The sequence below is a fragment of the Notechis scutatus genome, chromosome 5, assembly GCF_049901735.1.
Source record: "Notechis scutatus isolate UNSWTSFEM ecotype Mainland chromosome 5, rNotScu1.2, whole genome shotgun sequence".
NCBI classification, from domain to species: Eukaryota; Metazoa; Chordata; class Lepidosauria; order Squamata; family Elapidae; genus Notechis; species Notechis scutatus.
The window spans coordinates 35,141,643-35,160,073 of NC_142013.1; the positions used below are offsets into that span (position 1 = coordinate 35,141,643).

General features: G+C 35.1%; 1 protein-coding gene across 1 annotated transcript in view; it reads right to left on the reverse strand.

Annotated features, from left to right (window-relative positions):
- MORC1 (MORC family CW-type zinc finger 1) overlaps window positions 1-18,431 on the reverse strand; it is a 49,612-nt gene that overhangs the window by 15,524 nt on the left and 15,657 nt on the right. The window contains exons 10-19 of the mRNA XM_087966539.1: window positions 17,943-18,022; window positions 15,705-15,769; window positions 12,258-12,331; window positions 11,228-11,371; window positions 10,828-10,982; window positions 8,878-9,003; window positions 5,710-5,812; window positions 4,734-4,860; window positions 3,220-3,288; window positions 1,784-1,993 (exon numbers count right to left, since the gene is read on the reverse strand). Coding sequence (XP_087822665.1) covers window positions 1,784-1,993; window positions 3,220-3,288; window positions 4,734-4,860; window positions 5,710-5,812; window positions 8,878-9,003; window positions 10,828-10,982; window positions 11,228-11,371; window positions 12,258-12,331; window positions 15,705-15,769; window positions 17,943-18,022 — 1,153 coding nt within the window. The remainder of the gene's footprint in view (window positions 1-1,783; window positions 1,994-3,219; window positions 3,289-4,733; window positions 4,861-5,709; window positions 5,813-8,877; window positions 9,004-10,827; window positions 10,983-11,227; window positions 11,372-12,257; window positions 12,332-15,704; window positions 15,770-17,942; window positions 18,023-18,431) is intronic.

The window sequence follows — 18,431 nt, forward strand, 5'->3', positions numbered from 1 at the left end:
TAATAATTAATGAAAACTGAAAGGCTAAGTATTGGATAACTGCCAATACTGCCTTGTTCAAATTATTCACCAATTTAAATCAATTATAAACACTAAATAAGCAACTTCAACATTTATGAAATCTTCATATGCTAATCTTTTAGGGCATAAATTCCCTAAATTGTAGTCAATTTCTTCCACATTCTTCCTCTGTTTAACTACCTGTCTTGCTTGATTTAAAATTAGTAATTTTGTGATTTATTATGCAAATAATAAGATAATCCAATAAAAGTATTTATTGGATTATGATGAGCTTTGAATTTACCAACACCATTCCTCATCCTAGGCCTCTTATGTCATTACAGCTGTTTACCCATTTTTAAAACTGTAAACAGTACAATGTGGTAGCACAAAAACTATTTGGACATATGATGTTGTCTAATGCAACCTGCCCAACCTAATAATTCCCACATAGGTGGGACAGAATCACGATGGCACAAGATTAGGATCAGCAGGCTACCTATTACCAAAGCTAAGTAGATGCATGTTTGCAACTGTTCAATGCACAGTATGAACAGGCATTCTTTTAATAATTATAATTATTATTTAAATTATATTATAATTATAATTAACTATGAGACCCAGCAAAGGTAGTCTGAGAGTGAGATGGAAAGCAAGGGAGAAGGAAGGAGATATGGAGAGAGAAAGGAAGGAGGAACGTGGAAAGGAAAAACAAGAATAGGATCAACTCAACTCACAGTCTTTGAATCCTGAGAGGAAGGCAAGATGTGCAACATCTGAAATGCCTATACCTCTCCATCTCTCACTTCCCATAAGACACCAGTCTGAAGACTTTACCAGTCTGAAGTTTTAAAAGGTTATTTGAAAATACTGTTTATTGAAATAAGATCAGATAGGTTTATGTTCCATACGAACACCTATTAGACTGGATATAGAATGTGAATTAATTGCACTGAAAAAAGCATTAGATGCATTATTATGTATGTGATTTGTAGCTAACTTGCAAGTAAGTGTATAAAGAAAAAATGTATCTATACATCTGTGCAAGCATCTCAAGATGTGACTTCATTCTAACATTCTCTCTCCCTATTAAATGTCTTATGCCTTGCCCTTCTCTGTGGATAAGTCTGTTTCCCATCTGAAACCTTTGAAATAGTAATTTTATTTAAAAATTACAATGAAAAAAAGATAAAAGTTAGTACAAATTGAACAAATAAAGGAACAAAATGAAAAAAATAGAACATGCAGAAAAGAATAGAAATAAAAATAACACAGGACCATATTGCAGCTTGCCCATTATGGTCATAAAATACGTTGGTCATATGTTTTATGTCTGTAGTCTTTTTTGTGACAGTTGTTAAGCAATGCCAAGGTTGTAAGGCAAATGCTGCAGTCCATAAAAGAATACTATGGTCATTAAACAAACCATTGGTTCCCCATGAGCATGTTTTTTGTAAGCAAAACCACCATAAAATGTGGTCATGTGATTGTGGGATGATGCAACTGTCATAAATGTGGCCATGTTGCCATGTTCCCAAAGAATCTGGGTGTCATCAGTTCCTTTTTTGGGTTAGTTGTAACTTTGAATGACTGGGTATAAATCAAGGACTACCTATGCAGTTAAAAAAAAGGTTACTTTCTCAAATCATTTGATATTACACAAGCAATCTATTTGACAGAATCCCATAATGAAAACAAAACTCACATTGTATTACAACAGAAATGATTAAGCACGTTAACTATTGTCAGGCTTTTCTTTTCAGCATTCTGAAATATATTATACCTTTGGAGTACTGTGATTCTTTCTATCTGCCACGGAGAATTTTTTTTCATCCTGATAAAACTGATGCCTCCTTTGTGAACAAGTTGCTTGCCTTGCCAATGCTTGCTTTTGATAATTTGACTGTTGCATATGTCCTTTACTTGTATTTTCCGTAGACAGGTGTTTGTAAGCTTGAGATGAATCTTTATAAAAAGTCTTCTGGCAGACATTCTTCCAGACATTTTTTTTTGAAAACAAGAAAACAACAATCCAATATCACTTTTAAGCCTGGATATGGTTATTCTCCTCCAAACTCTCAATTCTGTCAGTTTCTTAGCTTGCTTCTTGGGGAAAAAAATATGATCCTAAAATTGTATGGTAGTTCTAGAAATCATCCTAAACACCATATCTTGCTGGGTTACTTAAAGCAGGGGTTCCAGCAATCTACCACTGGGCCTTGAGCCATACGGAACCGGGCAGAGGAATTGGCAGGTGAGCGCACACATGCATACATCCCCCACTTGCTTGAGTAGCGGGCAAGCACATGCAATGTCCCTCTCTCCCCCTAATGGTCCGTAAAGCAGGAAAGGCTGGGGAACTCTGATTTAATGTACTGAATAGTCTGAGATTCTATGTTTCTACTGGTTATATTTGCATAAGATGAATGTAATCATTTCTTTTCTATTAATTGCTTGTCTAAGTAGAAATTAGAATATGGGTGTTCTATTTTTATTTTTTTTGCTTGATTTACAAATTAGAACTGCAAATGGGGTCTACTCTTGGTTTCTAAATCCCAATTTAACTTTGTAGTCCTGAAAAAAATAAGTTTTCTAACATGATTCCCCTTATGTACTTGTGGCTGATGCAGTTTTAGTTAATTAAGGAAATACATTTTCCCATTAAGACAAAGTACAGGACGTCATTATAACATACCTTAAATATGTAGAAGAGGTCTTGCGCTTTCATATATACAGTATATTTGCATACATAAGTGAAGATATCAGTTTTGTTGACTATAGAATATTTGTTGTTCAGGATTGAACTGTGGAATTCTTAGTGTTCTCTGAGCTTAGTTGCTGATAGTTGACAATATTTTTGAATCCCAGTTGATTTTTTTCCATAGCATGTTTTGTAATTATTTCTACTTTTATCAACCATATATTTGACTAAGAAATACTGAAATAGATTTATCAAATGGACTAATATTTTGTACATACTTTTATTTTTGTTTGAATTTTTTTCCTTCTGAGATTAATCTAAATAATGTTTAGATTTTCATTCTCAGCTACAGCTGTTCTGATAATTTTTTTTAAAAAAGCATACAGATGTATTTCCATACAAGATTAAACTATGCATTAGATTCAGTTCTGAAGCTCATCTCTCATTTTCATTGATATTAATGACATATGCCATATCCCAAGAAAGTTATATATAGAATTGCAGTCCAAATTACTCACATCCTTAGCAGGAGTTTTGCTGCCATCTGTATGCTTAGAAAATTTATGTGGTTGAATCAAACGAAATTGCTGTAAAAATGACACAAAAGATATCTATTTTTACTTTTTATTCTTTCAAATAACAACTTTATTATGAATGGGGAAACTCGGGGGGAAAAGTCCTATTATTTGCTACCTTAAACACTTACTATGTACAAACGCAGAATACAAATCAGTCAATCAAACAATGACATCCCTAGATAATATACAAAAACTTTCCATTCCTAATCTCAATGTAGATAGAACTAGAATTTTAATAATATTACAGTCAGAATATTAGTGATTTTCTGACTGCCACTTTCAAGTATCTTTCAAGGTTTATAGAAAGTGTCTGGAAGTTTGGAATATAGGTTTTCTAACCCTACTATATATTTAGAAAGTCATTTATCAGCTGGAGTAGGAATTACTAAGACTTTTGGACCAATATCCTGACTGTAGCATAATATCTCCTATGTGCCCCTTTGGGGCAAATATTGGGGACTGCAGTTCAAGGAAATTTTTGCTTCCTTCCCTTTATTCAAAATTTCAACTTTCTATTTGCCACAGATCTTCCATTCTATAATTGGCTTTCTGAGACATTTTGAAATGTATTGAAAAAAAGTTATAGGTATTTTTTAATAAAACCAGAATTTATATGAGCAAATCCTTCTACTGAACTTATTTCTACCAAATTTATTATATTTAGTTATACAACAGTCCACACAACTTCTTTCCCATTGAAATAAAAGCTACAAAAACAATGGACATTTACAAAAGCATCCACATTACAAGTATACAGTTCAACACTTTCTGCCAACTTTCTCCTCCTTTCATTTTAATGCAAATTGATCCATTTCATCTACCTATATAGTTTTCACTTTATGGAAATTTGAGCAAGGCAGTTCTTAATCTATGAGAGACATACATATATGTATTTACATTTGGTCATGCTGGATCATAGGAAGAGGATATGTAGTCTAGTTTTTCTGATTTATTTTTGGGCCAAAAACATCAGGCTGTGAAGTGGGTTAGATCAGCAATCCCCAACCTTTTCGACTTTCTAGACCAGGTGGCGAGGAGAGGGAATGGGTATGTGACAATGGTGAGCAAGCACAAATGGGACTGCACATGCATGCTCACATGCTCATGCAAGTGGAGCTACGCGCATACATGCGCTCATCTGCCACTTCTGCAGCCCGGTTACGAACTTGCTAAGGCCTAGTAGGAGAGTGCAGTCCAGGAGTTACGGATCCCTGGGTCAGATAATTCTTAGATTATCCTGACAAATAATCCTTTCTAGCAATTTGGTGCATTTGGGATGCCACTTCAATTTTGTGTTCAAAATCATCTACCTCCAAAAATACCAACATTTTAATTATTCAAAGCATGTGTAGGATTCTATATGATTTAATAAAAATGGAATTACTTAATTCTAGCCAGATAAATTCTTGGAACAAAACATATTCATCTCTATGATAATTTATATAATAACTAACCAGGTTTTCCACTTTCCTTTTATTTCTCTGAATGGAATCAATTAATAGCTTTTCTTTGTCATTCACATAATGAGTTGGGTTGAATGTGCCCAAAGGGATTCTGGGCAAATTCTCTGGTATACTGCACCTATCAAATTGCAAGAAAAATACATTATTTATAGAAATAATTATAGTCTCCTCTTTATGTTTCGTCTTGGACCTCCTGGTTTTGCAAATGACTTGGACACTGATAGTCAAAATGGATTTGCACATGGTTTCATGCTACCCATAATAAAAGACTAAACCCTCAGTCACTGAACATGTGCATTCGTGTTTAGTTTTTTTAAATGTGTGTGTGTATATATAGTACTTCATAACAAATAAATGAAATTACAAGGCAAATATATACTTTATACAGTATTGCATGTAAAATATTTGGTATTAATATTTTGTTGTTCTGACCTAGTGCTCCATGAGCTATGTACAATATGGTGCACTTAATATCTTAATGTTGTCCTTCCATGATTTCTAAATGCTCTAGTGTTATTATTGTTTAAGCAAATATTGCTCTATTTTGCTCTTACCTTTTCTATTTAAATATTCAATCAAGAATATTTACTCAATAAAGGTAAATAATATCCTAATTACAAAGAATAGAAGCTTCTCTGAACACTTGCTCTTCAACAATTTCTATAGTCGATGTTTATAATAGTAATATTCTTTTATCAAAATAACTTGAGGACATATTTTAAGTGGTTTGCTCATTAAGCACTGCTGTTGACTTCAGGAACATGTCTATTATAGACTTAAATAGCAGTGTATTATAAACTATTTATAATTACAACAATCTTGAGAGACATAAAATATAGCTGGAACAAATATAAAAATAATTACCAGTCTGAAGTCTGATGTCAAGCACACTTAACGGAACAGTGCAGAGAAAAGGAACTCTGTTGGTAGTGAAAGAGAGCAGACTTACTGTAATATTACTACTTACTTATTTTCTAGAGAGTTGGGACTTCTTCCACAGTTCCAGATGTCATGAACTTCATTATTTATATCACTATTAAGTGACAAGAGTCTCCATTTGAGGCAAACATCTAATGAATTAACAGAATTAATCCAAAATTAATTATTAAGTTGATTTTACATGGAACGTTAAACCTCTACAATTTGTTTTATTAGGAACTTAATACCTATATCACAAATCAGAAAATATTACTTAAAATATGGACTTTTCCTTCAGAATAGTACTATTATTATCTGAAATTAGCTTAGAAACATTTGAGTGTATAAAATAGTTTCCTTCAAGTTGAAATCAACACCTGGTAATCACATCTGTGTAGTTTCCCTGAAGTCAATATGGAAGGAGTTTGCCATTGCCCCTTTTTTATCTAGCTTCAGCCTGGGATTTCCATCCAAATATTAATCAAAACCTAAGCTGACTAAATACTATCTAATATGCAATACTACTCAGAACTGAAATACATATTTAAAGAGCATACTTTCCCAGATCTCTGGATTTCACTTAGTCTTTGAATTACATGCCATTGAATGAGTTACCCTCTAATAAAAGTCAGTGGAGAAAAGATCAAAAGAAGTTAGGGCAACCAGAACAAAAACTGCATTCAATTTAAATTTAGATTTTATTAAAAGAAGATTAAAGGTAGATTAAAGGTAGATTAACTAAATACATTTAATATAATTAAGTACTTCCTCACTTAGTAGTGCAATATTTTCCCAGATCTATGGAATAAGCTTAGAAACAAACTAGTAACCCTAAAGAGAGATACTGTATAACATGTGTTATTCTTGAGACACACATAACTACTTATGCAATTTGTATTTGGCATCATCTGAACTTTCCAAAGTTCAAAACAGCTCCATGTAGAGAACATTAGAATAGTCTAATTGGGAGGTGGCTAGTTAACTTTGAGCCTTCCAATCGAGGAATGGATGCAACTGGTACACAATGTGAGATTGTGTAAAGGCTGTTCTAATCACAACTGCCACTTGCTCTTTGAAAAGGAGACAAGAGTACAGGAGGATCCAGGTTGTGTATAGTGTCCATTTGGAACTGCACAACCCCCATCTATCACCAACAATGACATATTCCTAGAACTGACAAGTCCCCAAATCTAAAGACAATCAGTCTTGCCAGGATTTATTTGAATCCCATTGTTCTTTATCCAGACCCTCATGGCCTCCAGGCTCTGGGATGATGTCTACGATATTTTGCCAATGGAACAAATATGTAATTGGATACCATCAGCAAACTGATGATACCTTATCCCATAATGATGGAAGAGGTCACCCAGTGGCCTAATGTAAACGTGAAATAGGACCAGAGAGAATATCTAACACTATTACACTCTATATACCAATTATCACTGACTGGAATTGACTCCAGAGAAAAGCAGCAAACTAGGACAATATTATGTGCTCACTCCCAACCCCTTGAGTCAATCCAGAAGGATACCATTGTTGATGGTATCAAAAACTGAAGAGAGGTCAAGTAGGGCAACAATGGATTTAAAACCCACATCCCACTGTCTTCAGAGATCATCCTTAAGTATGCCAATGTTGCTTTGTCCCATATCTAGGTATGATTGTCAACTGAAAGAAATTCAGATAATCCACTTCATTCAAGGTTCTCAACCACTTTCTCACTGGCAGCAGCTGACAGGGTCACATCCCATCATTGTTGTGCAATTGGGTTCCTTCAACCCAGAACTGAATCCACCACTGCCATTGGTTACTAGCCAAGCCTAGTAGCCAATAAAGATCACTCCTCTATCTCTCCAACACAAGCCATTGACAAATCCCACCAAACAAAAATCCATAGTGAAAAAATGCCATACAATACATAGAAGGGCTGTCTCCCCAAAGGCTGCAGGTCCACAGAGTGGTGTGCACATTACATTGGCACATGGCCCATCGTATAGCCTGCTCTACCTGGAACATAAGAACAGAGCCCAAACAACCCTAAGAGGTCCAAATCCAGGTCGAAACCAAACCCAGCCTTAGTCCAGACCTAAAAAGCCAGGTCTTTGCTTCCAATTCTGGATGGTTACTTTGTCAGTGCTTTGTAACTTTGAATAGTTGCTAAATGGGATAGTTGTTAAAGAAAAGTCTAGGTGTAATGTTTTGCCTTTCTACAGCCTTAAATATTGTAATCTAGAATTTTTGTTGTAATACTCTGGGAGTTATACCTAAGATATTCAAAAGGGATACATGTAATTCTCAATCACAGTCACATAAATCTCTGTGATACATAGATCATGTTAGGCAACTTCAGATTTCTTTACTCTAGTTTAATGACACAGTGGCCACATCTGTATAGTACCCACCACATGCAAAACAGGGAGGATAATCATCTACAACACAATTTATTGGACTAATTCACAATCCCAGCCAATTAAAATTGCGCTTGTGCCCCCCCACCTTTCCCACACATATAGTCTAGGGATGTTTTTTCCCACAAGGTAAGATGGGATCTAGAGATCAAGATTGCTAAAATATAGGCATATGGTTGCCTAAATAAAAACCAGAAGTTGGGCAGCAAAACAAAAACCTCATGAATTACATAGACTTCAGGTAGGAAAATGGATATTACAAAATCTTAAACTGCACTTTGAAAAAATAGAAGGCTGAACAAGATCCTGTTAAAATAGATCAAACAATTAAAAAAAATCTTTGTGACTTCAGTTTGTTTGTGTATCTCTCTTCCATCTCAACATCCCCAGGAAGGCCACCACATGAAGAGATTAAAAGAAAAAAAATAAATAAGGTTTTTTTTTAATCTGAACAGTTCTCAACCAACAGTATACTTGCCTATAATCCTTTTTATTCTACTGTGAGGCCAACAAAGACATTTGTTCTATGCTGCTAACTTTATAATAAAACATGAAGGAAATATTTTACACCTGCTGCCTGACAGTTTGATTTTAAAGGCAGCAAAAATGAAACAAAAGGAAGTGTTTACAAGAGGATCTTTTCAGTGAAGAAGAAAGTGAAAAACACAGTTGTATGCAGCACCCGTGAAGAGGAGAGCTCAAACTCTCTTCTTTGAAGTAAAAGGAAAAAAGAGGCTTTTTAGAATCATTCACTGAATTCTATTTTTACTCCTTTATTCCTTTCAAACTGCCTAGCTATAGAAACTCACCACACTGCACAATGTAAGGAATTTCTGCTGCTCGTCTTCTTTTATATTGAACTGTCTCAGAAGGTCTTTCACACCATTTATCACTTAGATATCCAAAATCATTCCAGAACTTTTCTCCTTTTTGACCTTAGAAAATAAATAGTTTCAATATTACATTATACATTGCAGTGAAAGAACAATCATAACCTCCATCAGATCAATTTGGGTTGGAAAACTATGAAGATTGCTGGGTTATAGTCCGGAACAAGGACAAGAACAGGTCAAAAAGCAGTTTCTCCAAAAGACAGTAGTGTAATGGCAACCTGGGCACTTAAATAGAGTTCAAGTTCATAATTTTTGTGTTTCTTGAGAACAATGTCATATTTAAACTGAAAAAAAACAACCTTGGAATTGTTTGGTTTAACAATGTTAAAGGGAATCAATATAACTTAATTTTCAAGCATATTTATTCTACAATTTCCAACTTGATCTTACTAATTGTAAACTCTCTTACACAACATACAAAACGACCATAATCCACCTGCATTTTATTTATAAATTTCATAGGTATACCAATTTTCCTCTAGAGGCTTAAGATGAAATAAGTTGAGGTCTTCTATAATTGTGCATTCACAACAATAATCTTGTCACTAAAGTGAGACCTTGTTCAGTAAAAACCTGAATCTATCCAGCTGAATTTACAATACAAGACATAACAAAAAAATGGTAGGGGAGGAGTTTGCCTTCAAGTCAGTTTCGTTTCCTGGAGATGGACAAGATAAGTCTGCACAGTTTTCTTAGCAGCATTTTTGGAAGTGGTTTTCCAGTGCCTTTTTCTAGGGATGAGAGAAAATGACTAGCCCAAGCTCAGCTAGCTGGCTTTATGCCTAAGGCAAAAGTAGTAGTCACCATACTACTGGGGATTCAAATCCTGGCAGAGTTACGTCTCACCTGTCTCACCAGGAAAGAAACAATGTTGCTTGCTTAGCATTATAAGAGCCTCAGTGGCGCGGTGGATAGTGTGTAGTACTGCAGGCCACTTCTGCTGACTATCGACTGCCTGCAATTTGGCAGTTCAAATCCCACCAGGCTCAAGGTTGACTCAACCTTCCATCCTTCTGAGATCAGTAAAATGAGAATCCAGATTGTTGGGGGCAATATGCTGACTCTGTAAACCACTTAGAAAGGGCTGTAAAGCACTATAAAGCAGTATATAAGTCTAAATGCTATTGCTATTATAGGGCCCAGTGCATTGGGTAAGGACCGGAAATGAGGTGGGGAATGTTAAATAAGGCAAGGTGAAGACTCTATCAGTGTCATCCAATAGGGGGATAAACACCAGATCCTTTATTTATGACCCTTCTATCTCAATACTATCTAGCAATCACCAAAAGCAGTTCCTATTTTTATCATAAGCAGTTGTCATATTAACAGTTTAGCTTTATAGAAATAGAGCCACAGCTTACTGGCTATAAAGGAGCCAAAATAAGTGATCTTTTGGAAGAAACAACATTTCTTCTACCCCTGCCCATTTCTCATAACTGAGTAATGTAAGTTCTGAATAATACTAACAAAATAGATATTCCATATAGTAATTTCTTATATTACATTACTGGTATACTATATATCCACATTCAAGGAAACATTATATATGCATATTACTTGAATATGGACATATCATTTCTGCCTTTTCCATTTTCCCACACTGAAGGAGCAAAATCAGAAATGGTTTCTCTTTTCTGCCTTATCATTTTCACCATCCTGTGAAGGCTCCTACTTGCCTTCAAGTGAATTACAAGTAAAAGTGTTATTTGATAAATGTGGAAAAGGAATGTCAAGATGGCATCAGGGCTGGTGTGCATGACTGTGAGTCTCATTCAAGCCCTCAAGTGTCTCACTGAAGCAGAGTGTCTTAACAGAACTAACATGAGGCTATGGTTGTGCAAATCATCTTGAACTGTGACTACTTACTTATCCCCATGTCTTTACAGTATTGAATAAGGTAATTTTCCATTGATTTCAGCAAGTGCCTGTATTCCTTAATGTTGGCAAAAGCCTGCTTGTTGTGTGTCGGTTCCATAATATCTAATGGTACATCTATAATCCCCACAGCTCCAGCACCAAAGCTGCGGAATGAAAATAGGTGTTAAATATGAAATAATGGATCATGACTTTAGTCCTAAATTTAGTCCTATTTATATCGAATTTCAGAAATTCTCTGCTTAGTATTTTTAAAAAGTAACACTTTATAATTTTTATTTATAATCAGAAAATTTGTGTATAAACAATCCAATTAAATCAAATAAAAGTAAATAAAATATTTTTAGCAATACAGAAAAGTGATTCTTACAGGTTAAAGAAGAAAACTTACTATGGTCCTGTGTTTTTCTGTGATCCCAATTTCTCGAACATTCTGATCAAGCGATTATTGCTATAGATAAGCATTCCATCTTGACTTCTGTTTTGAATGTTTATTCCAAATATTATGAATAACCTTTTTGGTCTTTTCAGGTTTCTAAAAAGAAACAAAATAAAGAGGGGGAAAATTCTCTCCTTCTCCTCTTTTTAATATACACCCATACACCTGTACCCACATACATACATACATACATACATACATACATACTATATATATAGTGAAACATCAATGGCAGAGAATCTAGCTTGGCCCAGGAGTCTCTTGCTAAGGTTAGCAGGACTGGAAGTACTGGAATTAAGAGGTATGAAGTCATAGCTTTTTAGATTAACTGGAATACTAATTCTGTACCATTTGGAAAGAATACTCTACCAATGTGTTCACTGTAGGAATTGAGGAAAACTGAGCATGAGGTAATGACATTTAAGGAGCTGAGGATTCTAGTCCACTTTAGGCATGAAAGCCGGCTGCTCATGAAAGTAACTTTGTTCCACTAATCTCAAAGAATTGTAGAAAAAAAAAGGAGGGAAAAGGAGTATTACGTAGGTTCAATGATGAGTTAATTAGTTATATAAATAATAAAGGTTTAATTAAAAAATAATCTGAAAAAAATGCTGAATGGACCAAAAAATATCAAGTTCAGCAAGACTCAAATCTAGACGGTGTTGAACATGTAATGATTGTGCTCCCATCAAACAATTGTGTAAGTTGAAAGATTCTAAACAGGTGTTACAAAGATGCATTATCCATGTGTGAATTGCAAAAACTAAAAGAAATTGAGGTTATTTTTAACACTTAATTTGAATAATGACTGGTCTTAGATGTACGTGATATCTGCAGAATTATGAAAATACGACAAAGCTATGATAACTAGTTTGGCTCTAGAACTAATTTTTATAACTATTTGTGATATAAGGTAAACTATTTTGGTTTTCTTCAGTTGCAATACCTTTTCAAAAAAGTAAATTATTATGTCTTAACTTGCCTTTTTTTCTCTTCATTTTTTTCTCTTACTCTCTTTTCTTCCTCCAGAGCTTCTTGAAACACAACTTGCAAATACTTTTCCCCCACAATATCAGAAAGGAAAAAGAAGTTATTTTATTGTTTATGAATGAATGCATTTATTTTGAAGAACATTTTGAGGAGAAAGAATGGATAGGAAAGCTAAAGCCGTCAGTTGTATATTGATAACAGTTTCTGCCTTTTATGGTTGGGGTATATATGAAAACTAAAATCCAAAACATAAAGTAGACATATTTAGTCCATCAGATTCTATCAGAAAACCACTGTTGCCCCTTTAGTTTCTTGGCTTCAAAAAGGTTATCTGCTTTAGGTTAAACTAAAGACACATAGATAGCATTTCATTTTACTTTAGCTTGTAAATTAAGGAACAAATTGGAGAAGGACAATGTAATATTACATTTCATTCTTAGATGTTACTTTAAATTTGTAGAATGCAACTTATAAATTAAATTAGAACCTCAATCAATTTTGGAAGAAGCAGGCACAATATATAGTCTATGACAGGGGTGTTAAACTCAATTTCATTGAGGGACACATCAGGGTTGTGTTTGACCTCATGGGGCTGGGATGGGCATGGCCAACTCAACATCACTTATGTCAGGGCGCCTGTAGTGGTCCAAATGCTCTGACAATGAAAATGAGCTCCTGAGCTCTGTTTTTGGCTGCGACAGCTTCCCGCAACCTTCTGCCAGCAAAAATGGAGCTTTGGAAGACTGCCCACGGCCATTGTGAATTCTGTTTTCGGCTACAACGGCCTCCTGAAACCTTCTTACATTCTCAGAAGCAGCCACCTCACAAGGAACAGGTTATCCTTTGAGAACCACCCTTTCATCTTTTTCTATTTTCCACAGGTCTTTGGAAGACTGTATTTGGGAGACCACAGAAGACTTTTGAAAATGCTAGGATGCAATGTTTTAAGGCATTATCACTATTATTTTAAGGCTTAGAGTTGCTTGAGCAGGTTATGCACACATAATTGCTACGAATACATAAATACAATATCAACCCATGCTGCACATGTATGGATGTATGTTGTTAGCACTAATAATCAGGCTGAATAATTCTTTTATAAATTCCTTTTAATTGAAGTTGAAAGGGATTGTATTTGGGATTCCCTCATGTAAAACTACCAAAGAGCAATGGAACTTCCACTAGATTAAAATCATATTTTTAGTAAACTGGCCATCAGAAAGGTTCATCAGACTTTTAGTTAATTAACACAAGTATTTCTTTTTCTTGACTTGGAGTATGTAAAGCTATCTATGTATAGCACCAGCATATGGTGGACACTACATATATTTAGCTGGAAGCTTTGAATTATTAGAAGAAGCCATAGCTCTTTAAGCATAAAAATTCAGCACAGGAGGGATTAATAACAGGATTATTCCCCAAGAATATAAATAATGATTTAGAGAGGTATAATTAGGCTTCAATTACCATGATAAAATCCAAAATGAAAACTGCTTTCTAAACATTGTTTAAAAATAAATGAACCGAAAGCTAAGATAGCTTAGTGAAAACTTGGCAGTAGTAAATGGGCAATTAACAAGATGTGAAAAAAATTCCTACTGTTTAAAGCTCATGCCAGGCAAACTTTCAATAATCTGGAATTATCCATGTTAATAGTCTTTATTTTTCAGCAAATAATCTAACTATCTTAACTAACCCAATCAGGAAGCAATAATAAATGTAGTTTATGTTGATGTTTTAGTGTTTTAAAGTTTGGCCACATTTTCTCTTAGAATTTGTTTTACCTAATGTTTTTAATGCAAATAGAAATTGTGTTAGATACTGGGCATCAAACTCGTGACATCATGAGACATATTGCAAATTTCCCCCCTTCATTAAACCAGTGCATGATGCATCCAGCCTGCGGACTGCAAATTTGACACCTCTGTTGTAGGGCATAGATTAAAAACTAATCTAACTCCAGCCATATTTTGAAAGGTAATTGCAACAATAATGATCCAGAGTATCAAGCCCTTTAATTAGATGCATATCATTTTAAAAATAATGCTGTCCCCTCCCCCCACTGTTCCTCCAGCTTTCTATTAAAATTGATGGCCTCAGAGATTGTGTAACAAGCATATTGGAGAAACTAGTTATGTATTACTTCTAAAGAGAAATCTGCTCCAGTGATACACATATAATTCTCCCAAAGTTGAATTACTGCTACATGGTATTTGCGCGCAGACCTTGCACTTGACCTAAACATAGCAGACCTCATGGTGAATAAAACTGCTCAGATATGTCACATCTCACATGTAGAGTACTACTACATTGAATTGATTATTTCCCAAGCCAAATCAAAGTATTTACTTTGACTTCCTTACATGATTTAATTACCTAGAGCCATATAGTCTCTCCATGCCGCAAGTCTTCAAAAGAACACCTCTTATATACCTCATGCACCTAATGTTGATAGTAAATTCTTTTTTATATTTCAGGTTATAGTCTTCTCTAGTAAATATAAAATCTCCTTATCGCTTTACTTTACCTAGGCCTTTTTGAGTTTATAGAAGGTTAGAGTTTATGCATCTTTTTTATTTATTTATTTATTTATGTATTTATGTATTTATGTATTTATTTATTTATTTATGTATGTATGTATGTCATCACCACCCAAAGCCATTTGGGAATTAGCAACATATTGGTAAATAAAAGGTAAATATAAAATAAAAATAGATGGAATCATTTAATTATATACACCTTTGACTGAAACTCAATTAAACCTTTAAATTCACAGTTCTATGAAGTTTGCAATACAGTTTTTCAAATAAACATTGTATGCATTATATATAGCATATATGTATCCAAAGACAAATCAGAATCTTGGTTGCAAAAAATGCAGGTTCCACAGAATAGTATAAATGTGCATTAAAAGAAGCAATATGTACAGGGGAGGGCTTCAAAAATATCAGCAACCAGCTCTCTGCCCAGTCGCTGGGAGGGCGTGGCCATGGTAGGCATGGCCTAGTTGGCCTCCTACATCATGGTGGGGAAGAGGGCATTTTTGCCCTCCCCAGGCTCTGGAGGCTTTCCTTGAGCCTCCGGGAGGGTGAAAATGGCCTTCCCTGGGCTCCAGAGGCCCTCTGGTGGGATTTACCAGTTCGGCAAACCGGCCATAAAACTAGTTACGGGTTCGCCTGAACCGGGATGAACCAGTATCAGCCCACCCTGAATACATACAAGTGCGCTGAAATTTTTTGGCATAGAAAATATTTTTGGGGATATGGCTATCTACAAGCCAATATAATGCTGAGAAGTGTTCATCTCGCTTCTCCAATTCCATATTTATCACTCCAATTCATTTCAGTGAGCCTTATATTGGGGATACCAAAAAGGATACTGATCTCTGAAAGGAAAACTTCAGATAAATATAATATAAATGTTATTCCTGGTTCAATACCTCACTATCTTCAGACAAGGAAGATTGTTCTAGTCTGCTTTTTACTTCTGCCACAGCATTTTCGGCTACAAGCATAAGCAAAAGAATTTGTTAAACTGTTTGGGAGAAATGCTTCTTCAATCTATGTGACATACAAAGCAAAACTATTAAAGTTGACTCCTAAAAGTTGACTCCTTAAAGTTGGCACCTGATTTATGATCATTTCATGAATGGGAATAGCACAAAAACAACCTCCCTATATTGGGATTGATCTCTGAACATGCCTGGATTCAATTCAAAGTTAGCTTTTTAGGGGTGAAGTAAAACAGATGAAACTTTTCCATTTTGCATATTTTGTGACATTTACTTTTCACATGCTATTCTTCCTTATTTGCAACTTATATTTTAAAAGTAACATTTTTGTATTCTATTATTGCAGTGGTATTAGCTACTGATTCCCCAAAAGATGCAGTGATTTCTCTTTAGCCCATACTATTTTTTTCCTAAGGGTGAAAATTAGATAAGTTTCAAACAACTAAGGGATTAAAGAAGTTCCTAAGTTTTTAAGTGCTTAAAAGGTTATCCCAGTAACTGTAAAGGTTCTCCTCAGAATGGGAAAATGTCTGTCAACTATTTTTCTTTATTGCCACAGAAAAAACAATGCTGTGGGGGAAAAAACGTAAACATTAAAAAAAATGTGAATACACGGTCATCCCCATCTTCAAAAAGAGAGACCCCAGCCTAGTTGAAAATTACAGACCAATCTCCTTATGCTGCGTCACCTATAAAGTCATGGAATCAATTATTAACCAATCCATTCTCCTCCACTTAGAGACAAACAACCTACTCTCCAATAAACAATTTGGTTTCAGGAAAAAACTATCCTGTAATCTGCAACTCTTACACTGCAAAAAGATATGGACTACACAACTCGATCAGGGCAAAGCAATAGACGCAATCTACATAGACTTCTGTAAAGCCTTTGATTCAGTGGTACACGACAAACTACTCCTAAAACTAAAATCTTATGGTATCTCTGGACAACTGCATAACTGGATAGAAGCATTTCTGTCAAACAGACAACAAATGGTCAAAATTGGGAGTGTCCTATCAAATGCTGTACCTGTCAATAGTGGTGTTCCCCAAGGCCGTGTTCTAGGACCAACTCTCTTCATACTCTACATAAATGACCTCTGTGATCATATTAAGAGCAACTGCGTTCTTTTCGCTGATGATATAAAGCTGTTCAATACCACAGACAATACTCTACCCTTCAAAAAGATCTTGACTATGTATCAGAATGGTCAAACAAATGGCAACTTCAAATCTCAAGAAATAAATGCTCTGTCTTACATATTGGCAAAAAAAAATCAGAAAATAAAATACAAGCTGAATAGTCAAGATCTTGTTGATGATCCAAGCTCTGTAAAGGACCTTGGAATACTCATCTCTAATGATCTAAGTGCTAGAGCCCACTGTAACCACATAGCCAAAAAGGCATTAAGAGTTGTTAACCTAATCCTACGTAGCTTTTTCTCTGGTAATATCACACTACCGACTAGAGCATACAAAACATTTGCTAGACCAATACTCGAGTACAGCTCATCAGTCTGGAACCCACATTACATATCTGATATTAGCACAATTGAGAAAGTCCAGAAATATTTCACAAGAAGAGTTCTCCATTCCTCTACTCATTGCAGAATACCTTATGCCACCAGACTCGTAATTCTAGACCTAGAAAACCTAGAACTACACCGCCTTCGGTCCGATCTAAGTATAGTATATAAAATCATACATTGCAATGTCCTGCCTGTCAATGAATACTTCAGCTTCAACCATAACAACACAAGAGCACACAATAGATACTCAAGGTTAATCGCACCAAACTTGATTGCAGGAAATACGACTTCAGCAACAGAGTAGTCAATGTCTGGAATACTCTACCTGACTCTGTGGTTTCTTCCCCAAACCCTAAAAATTTTAACCTTAGGCTGTCTACTATTGACCTCACCCCTTTCCTAAGATGTGTGCATAAGCATACCAATGTGCCTACCGTCCCTGTCCTATTGTTTCTTTAATTTTTCTTATATGTACCCATTTCATGTATTCATAACTATGTATATACTTATACCTATTATCTTGTAAGCAATTGACAAATCAAATAAATAAATAAATAAATAAATAATGGAAAGAACTAAAGTATATATCTAGCATATATATATATATATATAAATATGAATATTGGATACTGCATACCAGCCTTTAGTTCCATTTGTGCCTTCTGTAATTCACAAGTAGCAATTTGTTTGAATGAAGATGATGTATATGGATACATCCTATCAATACATAAAACATGAATTTCACAGAATTAGTATGCATACAAGGGCTGGCCTGGTATAATGGCTAAGGCACCTGGCTAGAAACCAGGACTGTGACTGCTTTTCCTACTTTAGGCACAGAGCCAGCTGGATAACTTTGAGTCAATCCCTCTCAGCCCTAGGAGGCAGGAATGTCAACTATTTCCAAAATCTTGTCAAAAAAATTGTAGTGGCAGTTTACAATGTCATCATATTGCCTCCAACAATCTGGATCCTCATTTTACCGACTTTGGAAGGTTGGAAGACTCAGTCAATTTGAGGCCCATCAGGATCGAAAACCAGGCTATGGGCAGAGTTTGCCTGCAATACTGCACTCTAACTACTGCACCACCAGGGCTCCAAATACATGATAATATAAAATTCCCTT